The sequence below is a fragment of the Cynocephalus volans genome, chromosome 1, assembly GCF_027409185.1.
Source record: "Cynocephalus volans isolate mCynVol1 chromosome 1, mCynVol1.pri, whole genome shotgun sequence".
Taxonomy (NCBI): domain Eukaryota; kingdom Metazoa; phylum Chordata; class Mammalia; order Dermoptera; family Cynocephalidae; genus Cynocephalus; species Cynocephalus volans.
Window position 1 is genome coordinate 279,971,614 of NC_084460.1, and position 25,071 is coordinate 279,996,684.

The 25,071-nt window shown below is 42.7% G+C and overlaps 1 protein-coding gene across 1 annotated transcript in view; it reads right to left on the reverse strand.

Moving 5' to 3' along the window:
- The window catches only part of MREG (melanoregulin), a 57,906-nt gene extending 35,960 nt beyond the window's left edge, over window positions 1-21,946 (reverse strand). The window contains exons 1-2 of the mRNA XM_063107700.1: window positions 21,726-21,946; window positions 4,289-4,448 (exon numbers count right to left, since the gene is read on the reverse strand). Of these exons, the coding sequence (XP_062963770.1) occupies window positions 4,289-4,448; window positions 21,726-21,820 (255 nt within the window). The 5' untranslated portion in view covers window positions 21,821-21,946. The remainder of the gene's footprint in view (window positions 1-4,288; window positions 4,449-21,725) is intronic.
- Between the last annotated feature and the right edge of the window lie 3,125 nt (window positions 21,947-25,071).

Below are 25,071 nucleotides of genomic sequence, written 5' to 3' on the forward strand. Positions count from 1 at the left end.
CTTGTGGCCCCTGCCGATGTGTAAATATTGCCTCACTCAGTGACAAGTAGGCAGGTACTTGTCATGAGAACTACATACGTTTTTGAGCACATAACTACTTAATAGCTTTAGAAAGGAGCATAGAATTGCTATCACCCATTATGCCAAAGAAACAGCACATATTTTTGAACCAAAACAGTGCTTAAGAGTGTTTATGAGAATGATCTGATATTTAGCATATATTTTCTTAATCAAAAGTATAAAAGGATTTTTTCGCAGAATAAAAATGTGGAAGCTATGTATAAACTCCTAAAGGAACAGTTACCGAACCATCAGAAGGGGCACCAAATAACATAGTCCAGAGAACACTAAACAAAGTGAAGAAAGGAGCAGAATGAAACATTTTGGAGCTAATGCCACAGAAGCCTGGGGAATGAGTCTTAACTAACTGCAACCACCAAGGAAAAGCATAACTTGGGAAATGTGTGTTGTGTCTGGGAACACTTCCTGAAACGTGGTCACCATCCTCAAACCAAACATAGCTCTCAACCACCAATGTGAAAACGCCTTTCATATTCAGTGGCACCAGCAAGGCACAGAGACAGGCTTTGGACAGCCTTTGCTCATGCATCTTGAAATCCATATTTAATCACTGACATTATCTGTTCCTCCCTGATGATTTCAATCATGATATTCAATATATATTGTCTTTGGATTCATAAAGCCCAGATTCAAATCCTGGCTCCCAAGTCAACAGCTGTGTAACCTTGGATAAGTTGCTTAAAATGGAAATAATAATAATGAGTTGTTGTTTAAAAGAACATAGTTAACAAATGCAAAGTGGTTAGAACAGAGTCTGGCACCGTTTTCATTATCATTAATATCCTAGAGGACAAGATTGTTCAGTAGGATTACAATTACTTATATAAACAAATAAATAAGGTGCATCCATATTTCATCAACAATCATTAAGCTCCCCAGAACAGAGTGTATTATGTAAAGTACAACTAGTTTAACGAGAATGGACATAAGGATGATGGTTTAGTGACAGGATTTTGAGGTTGTTTACCATTTCCTCCTTAAATGCTAAGTCCTTTATATCATCATTCAAAGACAAGAGCAATAATTTTTCCACTACTTGGAGGCCTGCAAATGCATCATGTCTTCTGCTGAGTGTTTTCCATCAGCCCTTGAAAGCTTCTGTACATGAAAGTAGATTCTGTGTACAAGATTTAAACAATGTTACTTTTTATATTTTTTGACACTTCAAATTACTTTAATTTCACATCTTTACTTCATTGTTTGATCTATATATCTTCTTTTCTGACTTTTTCTCAATTTTGACAGTGTAAATTTAGCCTTAACTACTTGTAGTTCTTCCTCTACCAGCTTCAGAATTCGTAAGGGAATGTAGGTAGTACCCAGGCTGTCTTGAAATTATTTTTCACTATCTAGAGAATTCCAAATATGAACATTTTGAGGTCTTTCATGCTATTGCTACTCAAAGAAAAACATTATGTTCTGTTTTCCTTATAAAATGCTTGAGCTTCTAAAATTGTTATCATGTAAAAATATCTAGGGTTCCTTGCTCCTCAGTAGGTGGAATCTGATTTTCTTTCAAAACCCAAATCCTTTGTTTTACTAAAATCTGTACCACTTTTATCCTGTGTGGAAAAGAAAATAAGCAATAGTAACAGATATAGAACTTGCTCAGACTTAAAACATCCCCCATCGACTTCCTGCCTTCACCTTCTAAATCAATGGCCAGTTCATTATTCAATCATACTGAACAAAATAACAATAATAATAAGTAGTACAAGTCTCACTATAAACATCCTTATATATCAGTACTCCATAAACATACTTTGTTTAGGTGACACATTTTTTAATATGCGGTATCATTTTAAGATCTGACCATTTTATACAAAAATTTGAATTTTCAGCTTCTCTTTAAAGATCGAAAGTTACAGCATTTGTGGGTCTACATTCTCAACACACCAAACAGCTATCTGGAGCTTAGCAGCTGCTCCCCTTAAACACAGTATGAGTTTCCAATGTCATTCAATAGGTGGGGGGTAAAGGGGGTGTCCAATATACCCATTGATGTTACTGCCTAGTCCCTGGAGGGATCCAAGATTATAACCTCTGTTCTGCACCCTGAAGTATTTTTCCTAGTTTCCTTCAAGAATGGATCACTGTCATAATTTTGACATTTTAAATGTACACACTTTGACCGAGCATTTCTACCCCTAAAAAAACTACAGAAAATCATACCAGTATATGTGGATGTCTGCTGTAGCATTTCTTCTAATAGCAAAAAAAAAAACGGAATCAACCTAACCATCAACAAGGACTGGTTGAATAAACAATGGCAAATCTATTCAAGAGAATACTAGACAATCCCCCAAAGCAATGAGGTAAATCTAAGCATGTTGAAATGGAAATGTCCAAAATATGTTAAGTGGAAAAAAGCAAAGTTCAAAACAGTACATAATATATGATCCAATCTACGGGGAAAATGAATTGCATTTCAAATTTTGGGGAGAGAATAAAAGCAACTTTTTAAAAACCATGTTACTTTTATACTTAAAAACACAAAAAAGAAAGCACCATAAATAGGGATATTTCAAATCATTTCATGTATAATTACATCACATCTTTATGTTATTTATTTGATGTCTCAGTAATAGAGTTTCCCTACAGTCAAGCTTGACTTCATTTCTTAGGCAAAAAGAAGAAAAAGCTTTCTGGACGGCCCTTCATACAGGCCCAAGGACCAGCACAGAAAGACAAATGGGCCAATGTGGAAGCTGAGCTTATTGAGAGTGTTTTTTAGCTCATGTTGCCTGCATTGTCTTTTTTTTTGTCACTGTTTTGGGCAGGATCAGAGAAGATGAGGAGGAAAGAAGAACTGGTTCTATTCTTACTAGCAGAAACCCTAACTGGTCAACCCCATACAGTAGTGTAAGGACTGCTCTTCCCATCAAAGGGAAAACAAGGCCATGGGTTCCCATTCATATGCTCAGGAAGGGCAGCCAGGGCAGGCTGTTCTTGGCAGCAGCAGGCTCCAAGAGATGTTTTCAGTGTTACCAGTCAAAGAGGGGATTTTGCTGGGGACATGGGAAGCCAGAGATTGCATGATGCTAGTGCACCAGTGGGATGCTACACAGTGACAGCCACTGTGGGACTCTCCAGCCCACCATTCCCCAGGCCTCAAGAACCAGAGGCAGCTTTCGGCTTTCCCCCACCCTGTGATCCCCACCTCTCACCCCACAAAGGCATCCAAATCACACCAGAATAAAAGGACCAGGATACATAGCACTTCTAAAAGTTATCTCTCCTTCTGAAATATGTTTTCTGGGGAAAAAATAGTTAGCAACAAATTAGCAAAAATAAAGAAAACTAGATAAGGAACAGATGACTCACAAACATCCTCCTCCCCACTACACGCTCACTACATGGTGCTTTTCTTCAGAGCCAGAGCCTGGGGTTCTAATTCTCCCTGTTCATCTCAATCACCATAAGATACGAAGAAACGTGTAGTGTATATTTAATACAGGTGTCAACTCAGACCTAACCAATGAACACAGAAGTCAGAAAACCTAAGTTGCATTAGTCAGAAAATGATGTCATACAGTATTCTATATAGTACTGTAACACTACATTTGAAAGAAAGAAGAAAAAACATGATCCACTTTGCTGTTTTCTCTTAACTTACAGAGTCCTCTCCTTTTGAGTACTCTAACCTTCCCATGTAAGTAACTTTGGATTTAGAATCATTAGGAGTGGTTTCAAGCCTTATCACAAAAATCATCCCAGATATGGCAGATCCCCTGCTGTCTGATTAATACGCACAGTTTAAGAAGCTCTAAATAGAAAACAAGCAAACAAACAAAAAATCAATTTGGGCCGCACTTATTCAGAATTAGCAATAATGCGAAGCACCCTTCAAACTTCAGTCTGAATCATCTAACCATGGCTTGCTGAAACTGTGGAAAGATGAGGAAGGGCTGTGTAAGCCATTTAAGACAGTAAACTATCTTCAGGCTCTTGAACAGCAGTGCCTTGCAGGTAATTTGTCTCATTAAGGTAATAATTAGAAATAAGTCATATCTATTTATCAAGCAGGTCTATCAAGAGTAGCTATAATTAGCAACTAGTGATAATATATGCTGCTAAAATACCTGCCCTTCATTTCAAATATCTCATCCTTCATCCTTTTCATTATTTCAAACTGGTCTTCTCAGTGATTGCTATTTTGTACTACGCAGCATCACCTGCACACAGCAAGATATCAGAAGGTACTTACCTCTGAGTCTCTGGCCTGCTGATTACGAACGACTATCAAATTGTACAGGATTCTGTCGTCATCTGCCTCCGTGTGGGACACATCGTGAGGTATATTCCACAAATTCTTTTCATCATCCCTCTCCAGAGTTGCTCCAAATGAGGAATACAGATGGTTACCACTGTGGTATTTAAAAAAAGGGAGGATAAGGGTTTGTAATATACATATAACATATTATTATCTTATCTATGCAACATACAATATAAGTTTTAAATATATATTATATAATACCTAATGTAATATATAAATATATATTTATAAACAAAAAGGTCTGAATTCTTTAATAATTAGGCATACCACAATAGAACAATAAAAACAAAGAAATAAATAAGTCACTTTAAAAAGAGCAGAAGACAGATGTAACCACATACCTCAGCAGAGGTAATTACTACAGTTAAACATGAAATTCAGCACTGGGTACTCCAGCAGCTAAGACAAAAAAGGAAATCCAATGGGGAATAGAATTCTTGTGTGATTAAAAGAAGAAAACAAGAAGAGACGAACTTTTCACCAGCTCCGAGTTCAAGGAAGCACATACACTTAAAAGTTTGATGATATATAATATCTATCAAAGTCTTAACACCAAGAAAATTAATTAATAAATATGCATGTCCATATGCTTTCCATAATAATGTGGGATGTGGAATGAGAATTTCTGTAGCCCCATTTTGTACATCTGCTTTATGATTTAACCTTTTCACGGTGGGACCCGTGTTTGGGTCTACAGAGATTAGTGACACAGCATCACGTCTAGGTCATGCCTGTACATAGCCCCGTTTAGCTTCTATGGGACAGAACAGGTAGAGTCCTGCTGGGGCTACTCACTTCATATAATAATATGCATGAAGCACAGACTACACCTTAATCACGGGGCTCAGTAAAACTGTGAACAACAGACACAGTCCCTGTCCTTGGACTCACTAGAGTATAGTATGGGAAACACATTAATGAATGATCACCTGATCATATGACTAAAAACTGTGATTCGTGCTATAAAGGAGGAGTTTAGGGAGCCATGAAAGCATATGCAGAAAATCCCAGTGGAGGGCCGGCCCCGTGGCTCACTCGGGAGGGTGCGGTGCTGGTAGTGCCAAGGCTGCAGGTTCGGATCCTGTATAGGGATGGCCGGAGTGCTCACTGGCTGAGCATGGTGCGGACCACACCATACCGAGGGTTGCGATCCCCTTACCAGTCAAAAAAAAAAAAAGAAAGAAAATCCCAGTGGAGAGGCGAGCAAAGGAGCCAGCTGCCCAGGGTCCTGAAACAGGAGACCAGGGCCAGCCCCGCCCCCTACCCTGCAACAACATCTTAGAATGTACTTATCAGACATGAGTGTTTCTTTGAGGTGTGTGACTTATCTGCTCATGTCCTTCACCAAATTTCTGCTTAGATTTTTCTAATTCATTTTTAAGAGTTCTTTTTGCATTAAGGATGCTAATCTTCAACTGTTAAATTTGTTCCTTATAAATTGATCTTAAATTTAATTTGTGATGTTTTCCTCTGTTTCTATGTTGAGAAAATAATTTTCTATCTAAGCAATAAAAAAGAAAAAGGAAAAGAAAATCCCAGTGGAGGTGGGCATCAGGTAGGCATCATGAAGAAGGGATGCTTGAGCTTTACATTTAAAGACTAGAATGGAGTTGCGGGCAAAGGAAACAGAATGTTCAGAGGCCAGGGTGGGAGGAAACAGGGTGTAGGCATTAGAAGAAGGGGGCATTGGCCAGAGAATGAAAGGGAACTGGGAGGTAGCTGGAGCTAGACAAAGGGCTTTGCAGGCATGTTTCCTAAGACTCCTCTATTACGGTCTTTGTTCCTAAAAGCAAGGCAAGACTTGAGAGGGGTTTAAGCAACACTGTAATGGGACATGAACAACATTACATCTTTAAAAGCATTACATCTGGCTAAAGTATGGAGAATGTTTTAGAGGGGTCAGGAGCTGATTTGGGAGAGTCATCAAGATGCAATTGAGGTAACAGGTGAGAAACAACGGTATAAATATTAGAATGATGGTGTGGAGCTGAAGAAAAGTGCACTGTTCAGGACTATGTAAGGTAGAATTAAGGGAATTTGGAGACAAACTCCTGGGGGCAGAGGGAGGGAGCAAGTAGCGCGTGGTGGTAGGAGTTAAAGATCACTCCGAGCTCTCTGGCTTATTCACCTGGACAGGGAATGATGCCATTCTCTGCAGCACAGCTAGAATGCCCCTGGTCTTGGGCGGGTGAACAACGCAGCTGTGACACGAGTGAATGGCACATGAGGACAGGAAGTCACCCAGATAAGCAGAGGGCACCCAGGAAGCAGAGATAAGAGTAACTGACAGGTGGGCTGAAGGTACAAACGAACATGAGATACTCAGAAGTTGGCACTAAGAAAATGTCACAGCAAAGTATCAGTCACCAGATTTAGGTTCAGTTGCAGGAACCCACCCAGCAAGGGAGGGGCTACATTGCTAGAGTGACATGGTACAGGCCCAGCTGCCAATCAAGGTCTCAGACTTGGGAAAGACAACCCACTTAGGAAAACTAGGGCAAGAGGTGGAGACAGGATGTTGGAACCCAGATTGGCAGGAGGCCGGCTACCTCGATCAGCACAGGGCCCAGTGAAAGGGAGGCAAATGATGCCTTGGTGCCCTGCCCACTCGGGCTTTATAAGTATGTCAAATTTATTCATTCATTTATTCAGTTGTTTATTAAATAAACATGGAAAGGATGCCTGCTATATACTGGGTACTGGGGCTGGGTGCTTTGGGGACGTGACAGTAAACAGGACGTTATGTTTCTGACATGTATAGTCTTAACATGACTATAGTGCAATGAGATACATGCAATTAAAAAAAAAGTCTACACAGAATGTAGTCAGAGCAGAGAGGAAGAAGTGATAAACCATGTGTGGTGAGAAAGGGGGTCAATGAAGGTTTCATGGAGGCGACAACCTTTAGCCAGGCCTGAGAAATGCACAGCTGTTCACCAGGAAGATAGGCCAGGACAAAGGATTCCTAGCAGAAGGAAGGGCTCAAGCAGGAGTTGGCTTCACGCCACCACAGGGTTGGGAGTTCCAAGAATTCCTGCATGACTGCATGACATGGTGCACAGAGCAAGGGAATGGCAGGACAGCAAGAAGAAAGGTAATTTGGAGTCAGACTGAAGACAGCCCTAGAGTTCAGGCTTTATTCTGTGAACTGTGACAAGTTATCAAAGGAATGCTGAGTTTTGTCAGGTCTGGGTTTTAGAGAGATGACTCTGGAGGAAGAAGGAACAGGAGATGGCTTCGAGGCTGTCATAATCAACCACTACACGAGGGCAAGAGCGGATTTCATGCCACGTTCTTTGAGGTCCTAGAGTTGGGGCTGGGGCCGAGGCGGGCAGGAGTGAAGGAAGAGATGGGCAGGGTGTCTCTGGCAGAGAGAGAAAGAAGCGCACAGACCCACACCACCAGAGTGGCCAGTCCATTCAAGTCTTCTCTGCTAGGGTCACAAGAAAGATTCTTTGAGGCATAGGAAAGGTGGGGTTCTGTTGCTAAACAAATGAACATTAATTTTAAACATTTGGAAATGGTGATCGAGGTGAAAGTGAATGAGGGCATGAGCTAGGGCAACAGCAGTGAGTGGAAATGAGATGCCAGCAGCGTTTGAGAGGCAACGGCAGCCCCAGGCGGGCAGCAGAGAGGTGACAGTGAGAGGAGTCCAAGGCCACCCGTGAGGGTGTGGACGTGAACTGGGGCACGGGGGCAGAAGTCAAAGCTGACTTCATGAACCCACGGGACATGCAGGGTGATGTCAAGGATCTGGGCTTAGGAGGGAGGACAGGGCAGAGATCTAGATGTGGAAGAAATACAAATGCACCTCATGTCACCACCGAAGCCACGGGATCAGAGGAACAGCCAAGAATGGGGGTGAGGCAAGACCTAGGGGAGTAGAGGACTGCAGAGAACAGGTGAGCCAAGGAAGAGAGACCGCTGGACACAGAGGAATTCCAAAGAGTGGACAGACACCCGAGAGGTGTCAATAACATGAAGGGCACTGACTCCAATTTCTTTTTGCCTAACGAGTTCTTGCAGCTGATGACAAGCCACTACTGCATTATATATTCAGTGCTTGAACCAAGGGCTCCCGAATTCCATCCCTCCCTTTACACAACCACCTGAGGTAGGACAGGTGGGTGGCATTGCCCCACTCGACAGATAGGGACAAGAATACTGAGTTGCCTGACTTCTCCAGGCCAGAGAGCCAGCTGACAATCCCCCCAGTGTGAGGTCCCTGACGGGGCGTCTCTGAGCCCATGTGTCATACAACTGGACATTCAAATGCTGTGACTGGCATGTGCCCACGAACAGAGCAGCTCAGATAACAACTGCGTGTGTGGATGTTCCCTGCGCAACCAGCAAACTCCCTTGGGGCTCCTCCCAGGGACAGCATCTCCACGAGTCGCCCAGACCTGTGGCACAGCTTCCAGCAGGAGCTGTGCAGCTGCCAACACTGTGGCAAACACACCTCTGGGGCAATGAAACCCTAGAACTTTCCTGACTCCGCCACATTTGTTTCATTTTTATAAGTCTTGACTACTCAATGACTTGATAAGTTCTTCAAAGGCAGGGATTGTATCCAGTGTTTCTTCTATACCCCAAGTCACCTGGCAGGGTCTGGCACAGAGTAGTTGCTTTACTTGCTGAACGAAACAAACTGAGCTGTGAGCCAATCCACTAAACGAAGTCCCAGACATAACTCATTGTTATCACCTTTTTAAAACTTCCTAACGCAGGAGGTTTAGAAAGTAGCCAGTATCTACCTGAATAATCAGTAAAATTACATTTAACCATAAATAATCTAGCCACCTTTTGCTTTACTAAGCCACGGTTTCTTTTCCTGTTTTGAGAAGATTACCCCGCTGCCTCCCTGGCCAGTCCCCCCACCCTCTCACGACCTTGCTCTGTTTCTCTCTCTCTGTCTCTCCCTTCTCTAGCTGTCTCTGTATCTCTCTGTCTCTGTTTAGAAGTGCTCACAGGTATGTAATCGCCTCCTGAGTTCTCCCTTCCTCCAGCCCCGCCCTAATTAGGAGCGATGTTCCCCTGGTGTCCCCTGACTCTGCCTAGTCACTGATACTCCGGGGACAGTGTAAAGCAGGCCTCTCTGCCTCTGGCTGGGCACCGGCCCTCAGCACAGCAGCGGTGTTTGCTCCGAGCTCCTGCAGCCTGCTCGCTGCTACAGAGCAGCCTCCCCTTACCCATTGCCTCCCTCCACCTGCACCTCTGTCCTGCACCTTCTTACTCAGTCGTTATGAGTCAGGTTTCTTTGAGGCATAGAAAATGTGGGGTTCTACCGCTAAATAAATAAGCTCTTTTTTTTTTTTCTTCAAAATGCTGGCCAAGGTGAACATGAATGAGGGTCGTGACCTCACTGAGCAGCATCAGAAGCCTCCCAGGACCTCAGGTTCTGCCCTCTGCATACTAATCCCCACTCCTTGTACTCCCTCACTGCCACCGGTCAAGGCATCAATCCTCTTTGTTTTAAAACCATGGACCCTTACGGCAGAAAGAACAGAAAAGAGAAAAGCCTAAAGAAACAGCCTAAGGCAAAGCAGCTTGGAAACCTCTGTATCCCAGACCAGGAAGGGCTCTGGGGAGTGTGTAGAGAGAATTCAGTGCAAAGTCCCTGAGGTCTGGACCCGAGAAGCCACGGGAAGACAGGAGACAGAAGGAAGGGAGCTGCAGGTCAGGAGCTGCACTTTCTCTCCCTCCCCCATATAATGATTTCTAAACGGTTCTAAAGAAAGTGAGAGCAGCTATTTTGCCCCCGGCCACCATCTGCTGGTGATAAATATTTTATTAATTTCAGGAATTTGAGAGGTTGCTCTGATGTTACATACTGAACAGAAGCTGCTTTCACTCCCGAAAGGTAGGATAAGAAACGTCTCGAATTCCACTTCTAACCCCACCTAGGGGCACAAGACCCAATCGATCTGGAGTTTTTTCTTTCAACATGATATATAACAAAAAGGAGACTTAAGGTTTAGAAGTACTAAACTCCCTCTGCCTAGGGACATGGCTGCAAAGTGCTAGTCAGGATTAAAGCTATTTACCAAGAGTTCCCTGCAATTCCTCACTAATATCAAGAACCATGTGTAAAAGATCTTGGAAGGCCCTACAAAAAATACGGTGCACACAGGCTACCAACGCCAGAACTTCCAGTGACTTCATGGCTCTCCCCACAGGCCCTGTGTCGGTGACTGCTGGTTTAAAACAGAAGGTCTGAAAACAGTGAAGAGATAAATCTCCAGTAAACAGTAACAAAGGTCTACTCAAACATCTCAGGAGGCTGCTGGTCCACCCCCCTGGACTACTCAAAGCCTCTTTGTCTGATTCCCCACTAGGAACTGGCTGGCCTATTAGCCCCCTGGCTTCTAGAACTTTCCCTTCCTCCCTCTACTGAAATCTCCCTGTGAAGGAACAGGTGCATCTAAGATCCCTTATCTCTCCATCCTTCTTTCCTCACCTCCACCCTCTCTTCCTTCCTTCCATTTTAACATCTAGGCTCATGACTTCCTTCAACACCAAGGATATGACCTACCTCAATGTGAAGAGAGAAAAACACCGGGCACCTCTTTTCTGGTACTCCTTCCTGATGTGCTCCTACCCGTTAGACTTCCCAGAGCCCCATGTGATTGTGTTCCATTCATCTGTATCATGCTTTCAAGGCTTGAAGAGACAAGACCCGATGAAGTAGGCAGGGCAAGCTTTATGTTTATTTCCTCCAGCTGAGGAAATGCTGGGGCTTGGGAAGATAAGGCTCAGTCCTTAATCTCTTCTCTCTTCCACTTCTTGTCAGTTCATCCAGTCTCATGCCTTTAAATAACATCTACATGAGGAAGAGTCCCAAATCCACAACTGTATCTCCACTCAGACCTTTCTCCCAAATTTCAGACTTCCAGCTCCACTTGGGTGTTTAATAGACAGCACAAGCTCAGCATGGTCAAAATCGAGCACTTGATTTCCCCACTAAACCTAACCACCAGCAGGCTCCCCACTCCAGTGACGGCAGCTCCATCCTTCTGCTTGCTCAGGCGCTTGAAATCAACCCTAGTCCCTCATCCCCTACACCCAATCCATCAAAAAATCCTATTGGCTCTATATTCAAAAAATATCCATCTCTACCACTACAGCCTGAGCCAAGGCTTCTTACACCTTGTATAAGAATTGCTGCAATAGTGTTTTTATCTTCTACTTCTTTCCATAGCTGCCTTCTACCAACTCTATTTTTCACATAACAGCCAAAGTGATTCTTTTAATATGTAAATCATATCATGCCATCCCTCAACTCAAAACCCACCAGTGGCTCCCATCTGACTTAGAATATAAGCCAAAGCCCTACAATGATCCACAGGCCTGGCATGACACCCCCACTCACTCTGGCCTCTTTGCTGTTCCCTCCACCCATCAGTCACCCTCTGACCTCACGGCCTTTACACAATGTTTTCCTCCAGATTTCCACATACCTTCCCCTCTGTCAATTTTTTGTTTAAACATCACCCCCTCAATGAGGCCTGCCCTGATCAATCTATTTAAAATTGCAAACATGCCCCCTTCCCCTGCTCTTCCTTTTCTTTTTCCTACACTTATTTATCTCCTAGTTTACTTATTATGTTTACTGTTTATTGTGCCCCTACCACCACCACAATGAGAATAAAAGCCCCATGAGAACAGGGATCTATATCTATTTTGCTCAGTGATGTATCTCGAGTGCTTAGAACCGCACCTGGCACATAGTAGATGCTCAATAAATAGTTGATGAATGAATGAACTCTTCTTTCCCAAGATCACAGGGCTCTCTGAATAGTAGAGATAAGGCTGGAACCTGTGTCTTCAGGTTCATAGACAAACTCTTAACATTTTTTCAGGTGTTTAAATATATGAAGGTCAGGCTTAGAGTCTTGTGGGAGGAAGCAGATGATAAGCACATAGTTTTATGTCAGATGATGATTAGGACTATGGAGAAATGTACAGTGAATAAGAGACAGAGAGGGGTTGGGGCACTGTTTTAAAGAGGGTGGTCAGGCAAGAATTTTCTGATAAAATGACTTTAAGCAGAAACCTGAATAAAGTGAGGGACTTAACCATGCAGGTAACCAGAGGAAGAATATTCTAGGCAAAGAGGGCAGGAAGTAGAAAGGCCCTGAGACAGGTGTATGTTTGATATATTTGAGGAAACAGGAGAAGGCTGGTATGTTTGAAGAATGAACAATGAATTCCACCTATGTGCTGACTTTAAAATCTAAACCATGTTCAATAGCCCCAAACTGGAAACCACACTAAAGTCCACAATAGCTGAACGGGTGTACAAAATGGAATATACTACAAAGCAATAGGAACCATGAACTTAGCAACACACATGGATACATCTCACAAAGTTGAACAAAGTGAGTCGGATGAGAACACACAAGTTGGACTCCATTTATGTAAAGTTTAAAAGCAGACAAAACTACAGTACACCTTTAAGGTGCATACATAGGAGGGAAAGTTATAAAGAAAAAGAAGGGAATGACTCTCACAGAAGTCTAGATATGAGCAGGGAGGAGACATGGGGACAACTATAGCTGTCTCTTGTCCTGGGTGGCGGTCACAGGAGTGTTCACTTTATAGTTGTTCTCTATACTCTACCGACTTTTATATGTGTTTTGTCTGTGATGTCACACACAGCAGCACAAGTTCTTAAAAGTTTAAAGAAAAAGACTAAGAGGCAATTCAGGACACTGTCAAATAGTACGGGTGTTCTTTAGATACATACTTTCTCACCAAAATTATCTCCTAAAAGGGCACAAAAGAATAGAGTGCACGATACATAAATGGCACAAAACAAATGTTTATTAATCAACTAAAAAGGACTTCAGTAGCTAACAGAATAAACTGTGTTAGCCAACATTTAAGCAGAACTTATCTTTTAAATAAAAGTGAGTGAAACAATCACTTCCAGATATCTAGAGAATAAAAAGTTCCAGGAAACCTAGATCACATGATATGTAAGAGAAAGAAATTTCATCTTTTTGGGAACTTCCAATGTCACTAAAACTGACTAATGCAAGTCACAAAAAGAGAAGAGGGATGCTGTGGGGTTGCCTGGGAAGAAACCTTTAAAAGTCATCCTCATGAATTTGGAATGTCTGACTTCCTGTAAAGTGGGTACCTCCTATTTATTGGACCTGAGGCTCTGTTCCAGGAACAGCACAATGACCCTCTCCTGTCTCTCCTTTGTCTTTCAAGAAGGTAAAATGGCCAGCACTGGAAAGGGATTCTTAAACCAAGGGCACCTTCCTATAGCAGGAATCCTTTGCGCCCCCGCAGGAACTTCCTGTGAATCTCTGTCTGGCCCCAGGGCTTTGTAAACTGCAGGTTTTTGCAGGAAGCCATGGATGAGATGTGTCAACTCTTCCCAGTCTGCTCAGAGACCTGGCTCTGGTAAACCCAACAGAATGTCATGAGGAAGAAAGACCATCTGGGCTCTGGTCTGAGAGGTCTCACTGACACTGGCACATTCGCCAACCTGTTTTTAAAGCCCTTCCAAGAGTAGAAGATGATTTTGATCAGCACAAAGGTTATGTGAGTCCACGATGTAAAATGAAAAACTCTACAAATGTAAAAAATTATTGTACTTGTAGAGTTGGTGGTGATGCCCTTTTAAATGTCATGAGCTCTCCCTTACCCTCATCCCTCTTTCCTATGGCACCTAGTCTCGCTAGACTCAACACAGGAAAATGGGACCAGTGTTTCTGGACCCTGATCTATGACAATTCGGGGAAAGTCTTATACTCTAAACACTATTTCTAGTGCACACCACATAAGCAGCTAGTTACACACCTCTCTGCACACTAGAAGGGCTCTGCTCATTCTGTGGCATTGAAATATAACAGGACATGAATCCCCACTTAGCCATGTGTACCTCTGAGTAAGTTACTGAAGCTCTCTGTGCCTCAAGCGGAGATTATAGATATAATTACAGCTGATCCACATTATGTGCAGATTCCATATTTGCAAATTCTCCCACCCACTAAAATTTATCTGTAACTCCAAAAATCAATACTAGTGATGCTTTCTTTCTTTTTTTTTTTTTTTGTCATTTTTTCGTGACCGGCACTCAGCCAGTGAGTGCACCGGTCATTCCTATATAGGATCCGAACCCGCGGCGGGAGCGTCGCCGCGCTCCCAGCGCAGCACTCTACCGAGTGTGCCACGGGCTCGGCCCACGAGTGATGCTTTCAAGGTCATTCATGGACATGTACCAAGGCCCACATTCCCAGCCAAGGTCAAAGAGGCAACGCTCTGCCTTCTTGTTTCAGCTCTCCTATTGGAAACAAATGTCTTTTTTGTGGTCTATTTAGTGCCACATTTTTTTGGCACTTTTGTTGGTGATTTTACGGTTTAGAGCATAGATGTGAGATGTAGTGCTGTTGGCCCTATGTTCAACGTCAATGAATCAACAATATATACTAAATAAGGTGCCTTTAAGCAGAAACACATAAAACAAGGTTATGTGTTGATCTGTTGACAGGAATCTAATCCTGCAATCAGCTCACAGGAACTTAACCCTGTATTTCCTCTAGGAACAATGGCCCAGTATTTACTCATTCAGTGTTCAAGGTGACATTATAGAAAACGACCACAGGTTAAGGTTAGGATTTAGTGAACAGACACAAAACCCTTATGACAGTGACTGGTACTCCGTAAATACAACTGATAGAGGATCAGGAGAGGGGGTCAGGGAAGACGATTTGTGAGAGACATTCTCCTCCTCAACCTTTCATGCTCCTCTGCACCCTGAAGCCGTGCGACTCAAAATAAACTACTTCCTTATGGCCTGTGGGCCATTCGGGGAAATTCATTTCTCTTTTCAATCTGTCCCACACCCATAGGCCCAGATCAGTTCCTTCTTAGAACGACTGCTTGTATGGGCACAAAACAATCATCTAGAGTCAAATGAAATTTTATTAGATTTTTCTCTAATGGGAATTCCAGGCACTGTAGAAAAATATAACACTAACGTCTGTTCTCTGTTCATTGCCCACAGATATGGGCATAAATTCTGTTATCATGAACGGAAGCTGCAGATGGGTATTGAGAAGAGCAGGGACCAAAACAGATTTGGAAGCTCATTACATGGTCCACTTGGGTGCCTTAAGAGAGAGTCATGAATAAAAACATAACTACAGTTTTGTTTTAATTCTTTCCATTTCTTGCTTTGTTTTTGAACAACTGGACAGTCATGATAATGCTGATCAGTTACTAACAACAGTCAATACAAATTTGAGAGTAGGAGTTATACTTCCCGGAAAATGTTCAAAGTAACCCTCGTGAAAGATGCTGTAGTGCAAGATATTCACACTGCAGCCAGCTCTCTGTGTTCCAGTTTAGTCTCTTCCAGGCCTCTGAAGTCTGTATTGGATGTTATGTGGCAGTAGATTCTATGGTTCCAGAAGACTTAGGCATCTCTCTGCTTAACGGTAACTGCAGCTGAGCCTCCAGGGCCACACCTCATGCTCATGTGGATTTTCATATTGCAAGAGCATGCTTTTATCACTGATGGAAGAAAGTTATGCTACCAAAGTGAAATAAAAACCAATGCTTTGTGCTCGCACACTTTTCCAAAATTACTCTGTAATGGGTTGAATAGTGTTCCCCCAAAAGATACGTTCAAGTCCTAATCCCTGGTACCTATGAATGTGAATTTATCTGGAAATAGGGGATTTGCAGACATAACTAAGTTAGGGATCTTGAGATGAGATCATCATGGATTTTAGGGTGGACCCTAAATCCAATGACTCATAAGAGAAAGGAGAGAGAAGTTTAAGACACAGAGACACAGAGGCAAAGACTGAAGCTGTGCTGCCACAGCCGAGGGACACAGGCACCAGCAGAAGCTGGAATCTGCAAGACATGATTCTCCCCTAGAGCCTTCAGAGGGAGCGTGGCCCTGCTGACACATTGATTTCAGACTAATGGCTTCCAGAACTGTGAAAAAAATTTTTCTGTTATTTTAGGCCACCAAATTTGTGGTACTTTCTTGTGGTGGCCCTAGAAAACTAATAATACATACCTCAAACGTTTCTTTTAATTAGTAACATAAAATCTTGAACCAAAATATCATTCACTATTTTACAGACAGACGATTAATAATCTAGCTACACCAAAACAATGCTTTCACGTTTATTATCCTCTCGTCAATGCATACTGGTTTGCTGTCGATGTTTTGACTCTTATTTACCCTACTTTAGAAATGTGGTCAGTGTAGGGAAGAGTGGTGCACACAACCTCAAACCTTATATAGATGGTTGACAAGATGAATCTTACATGACTCAGCCCTAAAATTGGGGTGAAGGTGAGAAAACTGAGTGTATGATTCAAAGACTGAACAAAACCTTTGGCTTTCTTTAGGGTTGAAACCTGGGATAGGATCAGGCAGGTGTCCCTTCTCCAGGCCCAGACTTGTTCTTAAACTTCCTTGAGTAAAAAATGCTTACTCAGCTACTTGCTGGTGATGCAACTCTGGGCATCAAGAGTTGGACAAATGGTCAGGATTCACATCTGCTGGGCCTTCAGGCTCCTTCCCAGTATTACAGACAGCCTAACTGCTCCCGTATTCCACGTTGGGTCCAACGGAATGTCAGCTAACACAGAAAGAGGACCATCAAGCCTGGAACGGCCCTTCCAGATCACCACTAAAGTCAGATCTCCCCATTTTACAGAAGAAGAAACTAAGGTCCAAGGAAGTTAAGAAACTTCCCCCAAATCCCACGGCAGGTTAATAGCTGGAACGAGGTCCCTGGTCTCCTAACTCCTACTGGGGCTTTGTTCACAGGGACAGGCTGCTTCCACATCTAGATGGAAGGATCCTCTAAGCCTGGGGTTCCTCATTAATAAATGGTGATAATGAACACTTATCTCATTTGGTCATAGTGATGATTAAACGACAGAATTATGTTAAGAAATCTCACTTATGCAAGAGCCTACATGCAGTATGCATCACGTACATAAAGTTTAAGAATGCTAAACACAGATTCAGTTTAGAGGTCACCTTTGGAGGTGGAAGGGGAAGGAAGCTATGGAGTTGATAGAATATCAACACTATTGTTAATGTTTTCTCTCTTAAGGTGGGAGCTGCGTATACAAGTGTTTGCTCTATTATTCTTCAGGTTTTGTTTAAAATACTTTCTTTAAAAAAATGTACACTTAGCAAGCAATTAATACATTAAGTTTTATTATTATAATTATTATTAATCAAAAAGTATTTATTCAGATGCTAGTCTGTGTCAGGCACTGTGCTGGTCACTACAGGGGATGCTAAGGTGAGTACAATTCAGCCCCCTCCAGTTTCACTGGGGTTACACACCCCCCTTGTAACTATAATACCAGGCAGAATGCAATAAGTAACCTGAGGGGTAGAAAGAAAGAAAAGAGACGCCATAACTTCTTGCGGAAAATTTCTAAGGTTTCATCAGAAAGGTGGCAATTGAAATGAGCCTTAAAAACTGAGCATTGGAAAAGTCACTAGGTGGGAAACTAGCTAGATTAGGCTGATCACAAGCAAAAAGGCTAAAGAATGCAAAATCAGAGAAGCCAGGGGAGGGGAAAATGTGAGAGAAGAGATGAATGGTCAGCACAGAGGTATTCCATGTCCACTGAGAAATGAACACCCAATTTCTTTCTCCTGTAACCCTCTTTTCTTTCTTTTTTTTCGTGGATGACCGATATGGGAATCCTAACCCTTGATCTTGGTGTTCTAGCACCACTCTCTAACCAAACGAGCTAACCAGCCAGCCTTTTTCTCCTGTAACTTTCAAGAGAACAATTTTCATGTAATTATACAGGGAGCAGAAACCAGATTTCAGTGCTAAGCAAATAGTAAGAGCCCAATAATTACTCACTTAATAAATGGATGCTACCCAAATGGGCTTGCCCCACTTAGAGGTCAGCAATCCCTCAATCCCATCTCAAGCATAAACTTTTAGAACCATGTTTCTTGAAGGGAATCTCCAGATCACCTCCAGCAAAACCACCTGGCATATTTACTAAAAATGCAGATTCCCAGGCCCCATCCAGTGAATCATGATCTTTGGGGATGGGTCCCAGAAGTTTCATTTTTAGCAAGTTTATCAGGCGATTCTAGACAAAAAAAAAACAAAAAGAGTGGTGAAGAAAGAGGTGGGGGTACAGTTGACTACTCCTTAAAGACATTTGTGCATGACACAAAAGACAGCAGATGGCAACATCAAGATGAATTTTCAGTCAAGGGAGGTCTCAGCATATTTCTAGAGAAAGAGGAAAGAAAAAAAAAAACCAATGGGACAGAGAGAAATACAAATGCAAATCAGAGAAGGCACCGGCATTCCCTCTTAGGTACAAGGTTCCAGAAAAAGCAAAAGAAGCAAGGTCAAAAAGGTAAGTGGCATTGTTAGACTGGCATGCCAGCTGAGACCAAGAATTGTTTTTCCCGAACTAACAAGAGTCCCTGGTGCATTCTGGAAAAGGACTGTAGGTGATCATGCACACAGATGGCAAATGTCGTCTTCCCTGACTGCACCTCTTCCACGCACTGTGGTCTCAGGGAGTAAAATAAGACTTGAAAACCATTCTTTTAGATAATAAAAGATTTGCCCAGAAGATGTCTGAACAAAATGTTTTTTTGGAGATGGAAAAAAATAACATGAAGAATAAAGTCTCAATACAATAATAAATTCAGACCACCTGACTACATGATTTCACCACATCAAGATTTCAAACCAGGGCCGGCTGATTAGCTCAGTTGGTTAGAGTGCAGTGTTGTAACACTAAGGTCAAGGGTTCAGATCCCCTTACCAGCCAGCTGCCAAAAAAAAAAAAAAAAAAAGATTTCAAACCAGTCACTTTGGGAAACAAGGCAGTTCCTCAAAAGTCTAATTATGCAGTTACCATGTGATCTAGTAATTCCACTCCTAGGTAATTACCCAAAAGAATTAAAGCATATGTCTGCAAAGAAACCTGTACATGAATGATCATATAGCAGCACTATTCATAATAGCCAAAAAGTGGAAACAACCCAAATGTCAATCAGCTGAATGGATGAACACAATGTGGTATATCCATACAATGGACTATTATCCAGCCATAAAAAGGAATGAAGTGCTGATATGTACACGCTACAACACAATGAACCTTGAAACCATTATGCTACGTGAAAGAAGCCAGACTCAAAAGACCACATATTATATGAATCTATTTACACAAAATATCCAAAATAAGCAAATCTATAAAGCCAGAAAATAGATTAGTGGTTGCCTGGGTGAGGGTTAGGGGGAGTGGGAAGAGTGATTGCTAATGAATGGGTATGGTGTTCCTCTTTTGGGTAAAGAGAATGTGCTGGAGTTAGATAGTGGTGATGGTTGCACAACTTTGTGAATATACTAAAAACCACTGAAAAAAATAAAGATTTCAAACCTGACCTTCAGATGACTTGGGTAGGAAAGAACATGCAGGTACCCATATAGACCATACCACATGTCCATTAATAACCTGCTCTTCCCAAATTATATATTGAAATGGTGCCAGTATGACACTAAACCACATGAAACCAGTCCACTCATATTCACATGCTCAGAAGAATAACAATGATAATTAATAATAACTAAAATTTATTGAGTGGTTGCTATGTATCAGACACTATACTAAGCACTTTTCATGTATTATCTCCTTTCATCTCTCACTGCAACCCTTTGAAGTACATACTATTACCATCCCCATTTTATAGATGAGGAAATTGAGGCACAAATAATTTTAATAACTCATGCCAGGTCACCGGGTTGGATGAGTTGATTCATCCTGGGCAATCTAATTCATAAGCACTGTGCTATTGACCCTGTCCTAAAATCACTTGCAAAATTCACTGGATATAAGCCAAGGCAGGAGATGGTCTAGATTTTAAAACAACCAAAACTATTTACTGAAATAGCAGTCCTGGACAGAAAATTGGAAATACCCAGGGTTCTGACTATGAAACTAAGTCAAAGGCTGTATTTCATGTTACTAAAGCACTGACAAGTGGAGTGTATAACCCAAGCATGACATTCTAGATTGGTACCTACTGCCTTCTAGACTAGGGGTAGGTTACTTAGTTTCTCCCTGCCAACAATAATCTAAAAATCTAAGTAGAGTACCATCAGCAAGAGCAATCAAAAACAATTGTGCATATGACTGTTTTTTATATATAATAAACATGACAAACAGCCAACATGTGTGCCCACTAAGCAGTGAGAAGCAGATGGTAAATTCTAAGTCTTAAATCATAGGAGGCAAAGATGAATAAGGGCAAAGTAATCAAAAAAGACTGCTTGAAGAGGCCTTGAAAAACAGCATTTAGGAGGGGCAGCAAGGATAAAGGTCACCACTTGAGGCAAGCTAAGAGTGGATCCTTCCTCCAGCAGCAAGTAGTATACAGTGTTTAATGTACTGGAAAATAAGAGTGGACAGGCAGAAAGGGGTTATGTAAGATCTCCAAAGTCAAGGGAATTCTTTGAACTTGACAGAATAAGAAAAAGTAAATCATGCTTTGGAAAAAGTGGTGAAAACTTTATATTAGTTGCATACTTCATAAGATAGAAACCATGGCTTTAGTACTTGCTTACCCAACCCTGGAATTCCGCCTTACATACTTTTTCCTAATTTCATCTTAAATATTCTATTTCTGTCATATCTACCCCTGAGGCATGACCTAGTGGAACCTTAATTTCAGCAAGCTCAAAATATAAAATCATTGCTTAAAATCACAGCCCTGAACAAAACTGTGTTTTACGGCCTCTTCACAAAGCCTCTTAGCATATTGCTAATGAGCGCTGAATTTCCTCACACTTCATAGCTTAACCTATACTGAATCCACATCCTAGTGAATAGGCTGTCCCTTGATAAAATATGCATTTTTTTTATGTGAAAAATATTTCCTTGTGCTCAGCCACTAAAATTGTCTTCTTGTGATAATAAAATTTAATGACGAAGTATCCAACTTTCTTGCTGAGTGACATAGAAATCCTCAGTTGCCTATTGCACTGTAATATGCCTATCAAATACCCAGACACAGTTGTATTTTATCAGATCCCTACGGAAACTTCTCTCTCCTACTTGCCTGCCCAGGCACTGCACCCGAATTTTTGGCCCCTTCCACAGGCATCCCCCTGGGTGTCAGGTGCCCCCGAGGATATGTGCTTTGGGGCAAAAGTCTTACCCAAGGAACAAACCCACGACATCCTGTAAAGGATCAAGGGGCTGAATCTGCGCCTCAATGGGACCTTACAGCCAGGCCACTTCCCCACCTCAGAGAAGCACACAGGTCTCCACACGCCGCCTCCTGCGGCCAGGTAACCCCAGATCGGGGCCAGGGCGGCGCACCCACCTGACCAGGGGCTCCTTCTCGGGCAGGGCAGGCTCCTCCAGGCACTTGCACCGGCAGCAGCAGCACACGGTTCTCAGCCAGTCCCTCAGCCCCATGGAGAGCGAGGGCCCCCACCGGCGCCGGGACACTCGGAGCAAGCCGCTGCGGCGAGCGATCGCGGCGGGGCGCGGCCACCGGGCCGGCGTCCAGGTGCGGGCACAGTGGCGGCCCGGGCGTCGCGGGCCGGTCCGTGCGCATCACGCTGCGGCCGGGGGCGCGGGCGAGGGCGGGGGCGCCTCCACCGCCCCGGGGCTCAGGGCCGCGCGCCTTTCTCCGTCTGGGTTTTGTTTGGAGCTTGTGTTTGGTTGGGGCTTCCCCCCGCCCCACCGCCCCACCCCCGTCTTTCTTTTAATTCCCTGGGCGCAAATTGGGGCGCATGCGTCCCCGAGACGCCCCGCTGCTGCCCTCTAAGGAGGAAGCAGGGACTCCCGCCAGATGGCAAAATCCGAGGGCACTGACGGGCTGGCAACGGGGCTGGGGGAGGGCAGCGAGGAGAAAGCCCTCGAGCCACTGAGCCACGGAGCACGAGGTTGGGCTGAATCCAGTCATACTTTTTATTGGCTTCACTGCGGGAGGAAATAAAAGGTCCTCTCCCCACCCTCGCACGCCTTCAAAGCAGCGTTTAGGGCATATTTTAAATACGTCAGTCACGCACCAAGTAAAAGTTCGCAAAAAAGTATGGATTGACGCATGATAGAGGTGGGGTTTTTGTTGTTGTTTGTTTTTTAGTAATATATTCACAATGTTGTAAAAACTTGCTTTCAAACCTCCCATTCCTTGAATAGCCCCCTCAAAAAAGGCACGCTTGTGAGTTTTCAGAGCTATTTATGTGTTGATTTATATGTTAATGCATACATAGATGCGTTTGTGTTTGCACAAACTTGTAAGTACATGTACACATATCCTCCTCCTCTTTTCCCCAAACAGCAGCATACTCCACACATTTCTGCACCTGGCTCGTTTCACTCAGTGTATCATGGAGACTGTGCCATGTGAGTACATGTTTATTTTCCTCTGTCGTCTTAACAGTTGCATGTTATGCAGTCTTACGGATGCCCATATGTTATTTAACCAGACCCTTTTTGGTGGGCATTTAAGGTTAATTTCAGCCTCTTGTTATTAAAATAATGCTGCAGTGAACATCCTTGAATCAATATATTTGGACATATCTGCAAGAATATCTATTGAATAAATGTCTGGCAGTTGGATTGCTAAGTCATAGATAAGATGTCTTTTGAATTGTGATGGATCTTGCCAAATTTTTTCCAAAAAGATCATCCCAATTTACACTCTGACCAGCAACATATGAAAGTATCTTTTCCCCTATATTCCCACCATTACGAGATGCAGCCTAATTTTTCATCTTTGCCAATCTGATTTATTCGACACTTATTTATTGAGCATCTGTTATGTACCAGGCATGTTTTAGGAGCTGAGGGATACAGCAATGAACAAAACAAACAAAAATCCCTCCTTTTGTAGGGAATGTGGAGCAAACATTCTTGTGGGGAGTTAGACAGAGGAAAGAAATATTTAGTATGTTAGAAGATGATATGTACTATGGAGAAAAATAAGGCAGGCAAAGGAATAAGAAGTGCCAGAGAGGGGTGTGTGTGTGTTGCAGAGGGTGGGGGGGGGGGGTGCCTGCAGTTTTAAATGGGGTGGTCAGGCAAGGCCTCCCTGAGACTGTGGCATTTAAGCAAAGGCTTGAAGGAGATGAGCAAGCTAGCCATGACATAAGGGAGAAGGGTATTTCAGGTACTGTGCAGACTATGTGCAAAACCCCAGAGAAGAGAGAATAAGCAATAGGGTGCCTGAGAAAGAGTATGGACTCCAGGGGCGCTAGAGAGAAGGGGCTCAGAGGGAAGAGTAGGAGGATTGCAAGGACTCTGGATTTTGCTCCATGTGAACTGAGCAAACCTGTGGAGGTTTTTGAGCAGAGGGAATGATATGGTCTGAGCTAGATGGCAATAGGATCCATTGGCTGCTGTATTGAGAAGAAACCAGGTGCTGCTTTAGGGAGATGCATATGGAGGCTGTGCTACTGATCCAGGTGACAGATGACAGTGGTGTAGACCAGGGTGGTAGCAGCAGAGTTGGTAAGAAATGGTTGGACTCTGGATGGAATTGAAGGCACAATCAACAAGATTTGCTAAAGGATTGTAAGTAGGGTGTGAAAAAAAGAAAGGAATGACTCTAAAGTTTTGGGATTACAAACTGGGAAGGTTGAATCGCCACTGACTGAGAGGAGTGTGGGAGGAGCAGGTGTGGAGGGGTGAGGAGGAAGAGCCAGAGTTTATTTTCAGAAGTGTCCATTCTCACGGGTGGTGTATTGTTTTTTAAAGTGTGTTACCACACATAAGCTTGTCTGTTCTGGCTACATTATGAGGCTACAGGGTCTTATCCAGTGCATATTCACTGAGAGGCCATTCGGGAATAAGGAAAAATAACAGAAGGTCCCTATGGCCTCTGACTTAGCTGGGAAGACAAGGCATGGACCCGTCATGAAACATCAACAGGACGTGATAGAGTGCCAGCTGCCACCAGACAGCACAGGACTGTGGTATCAAGCCCAGCACCATGTTATCACTTGCAACTGGTGCCAGGGTGGAGGCAAAGTGTTGTTCTTGAAAGTAAACTTCCTATGGGCTGGAAAATCCCTTGGCAGAAACAACTATGACTTGAAATTGGATTTTGGATTTTGAGTTAGTCAGTCTCCCTTTAAGTAGAAAGTGGGTAAAGGAGGCTGCCAAAATGGGAACTCAGCTAGCAAGAAGATGAAATCTAGGGTTTGACAGCTGCTTTCACTATTGGGGCTGGATTTGTTGAGAATAGAGAAATTAGAGAAAGCACTCAGCTCCTGGAAAATATAAAGGCTCTGCTCCTTTACTAACTTTGATTTTTAGACAAATCACTTAATTTTTTGAACCTCAATTTTGTAATCCATGAAATCAAAATGTCAAGTCTGGCCCTACTAGGCACAGTTGTGAGACTCGAATGATATACTTTAAAAACCACAAAGCCCTGTAGAAATATCAGAACTCAACACTATTGATCAAATCCAAATAATATAGGCCTGTTAGGAAAAGTATCTGTTCCACTACTACTTAGCTTGAATATGACAATATTCCTTTTCACATTTGAATATGACATGAATATGACACACTTGTATATGACAATATTCCTTTTCACATTTTCACATTTTTCACACAATGTGTGGGCATCTTTTATGTGGTCTGTTTCAAACAGGATATTTATAGAAAGTCATAAAACCATGTCTGTTTAACAAACTTAAGAGGTTAATACC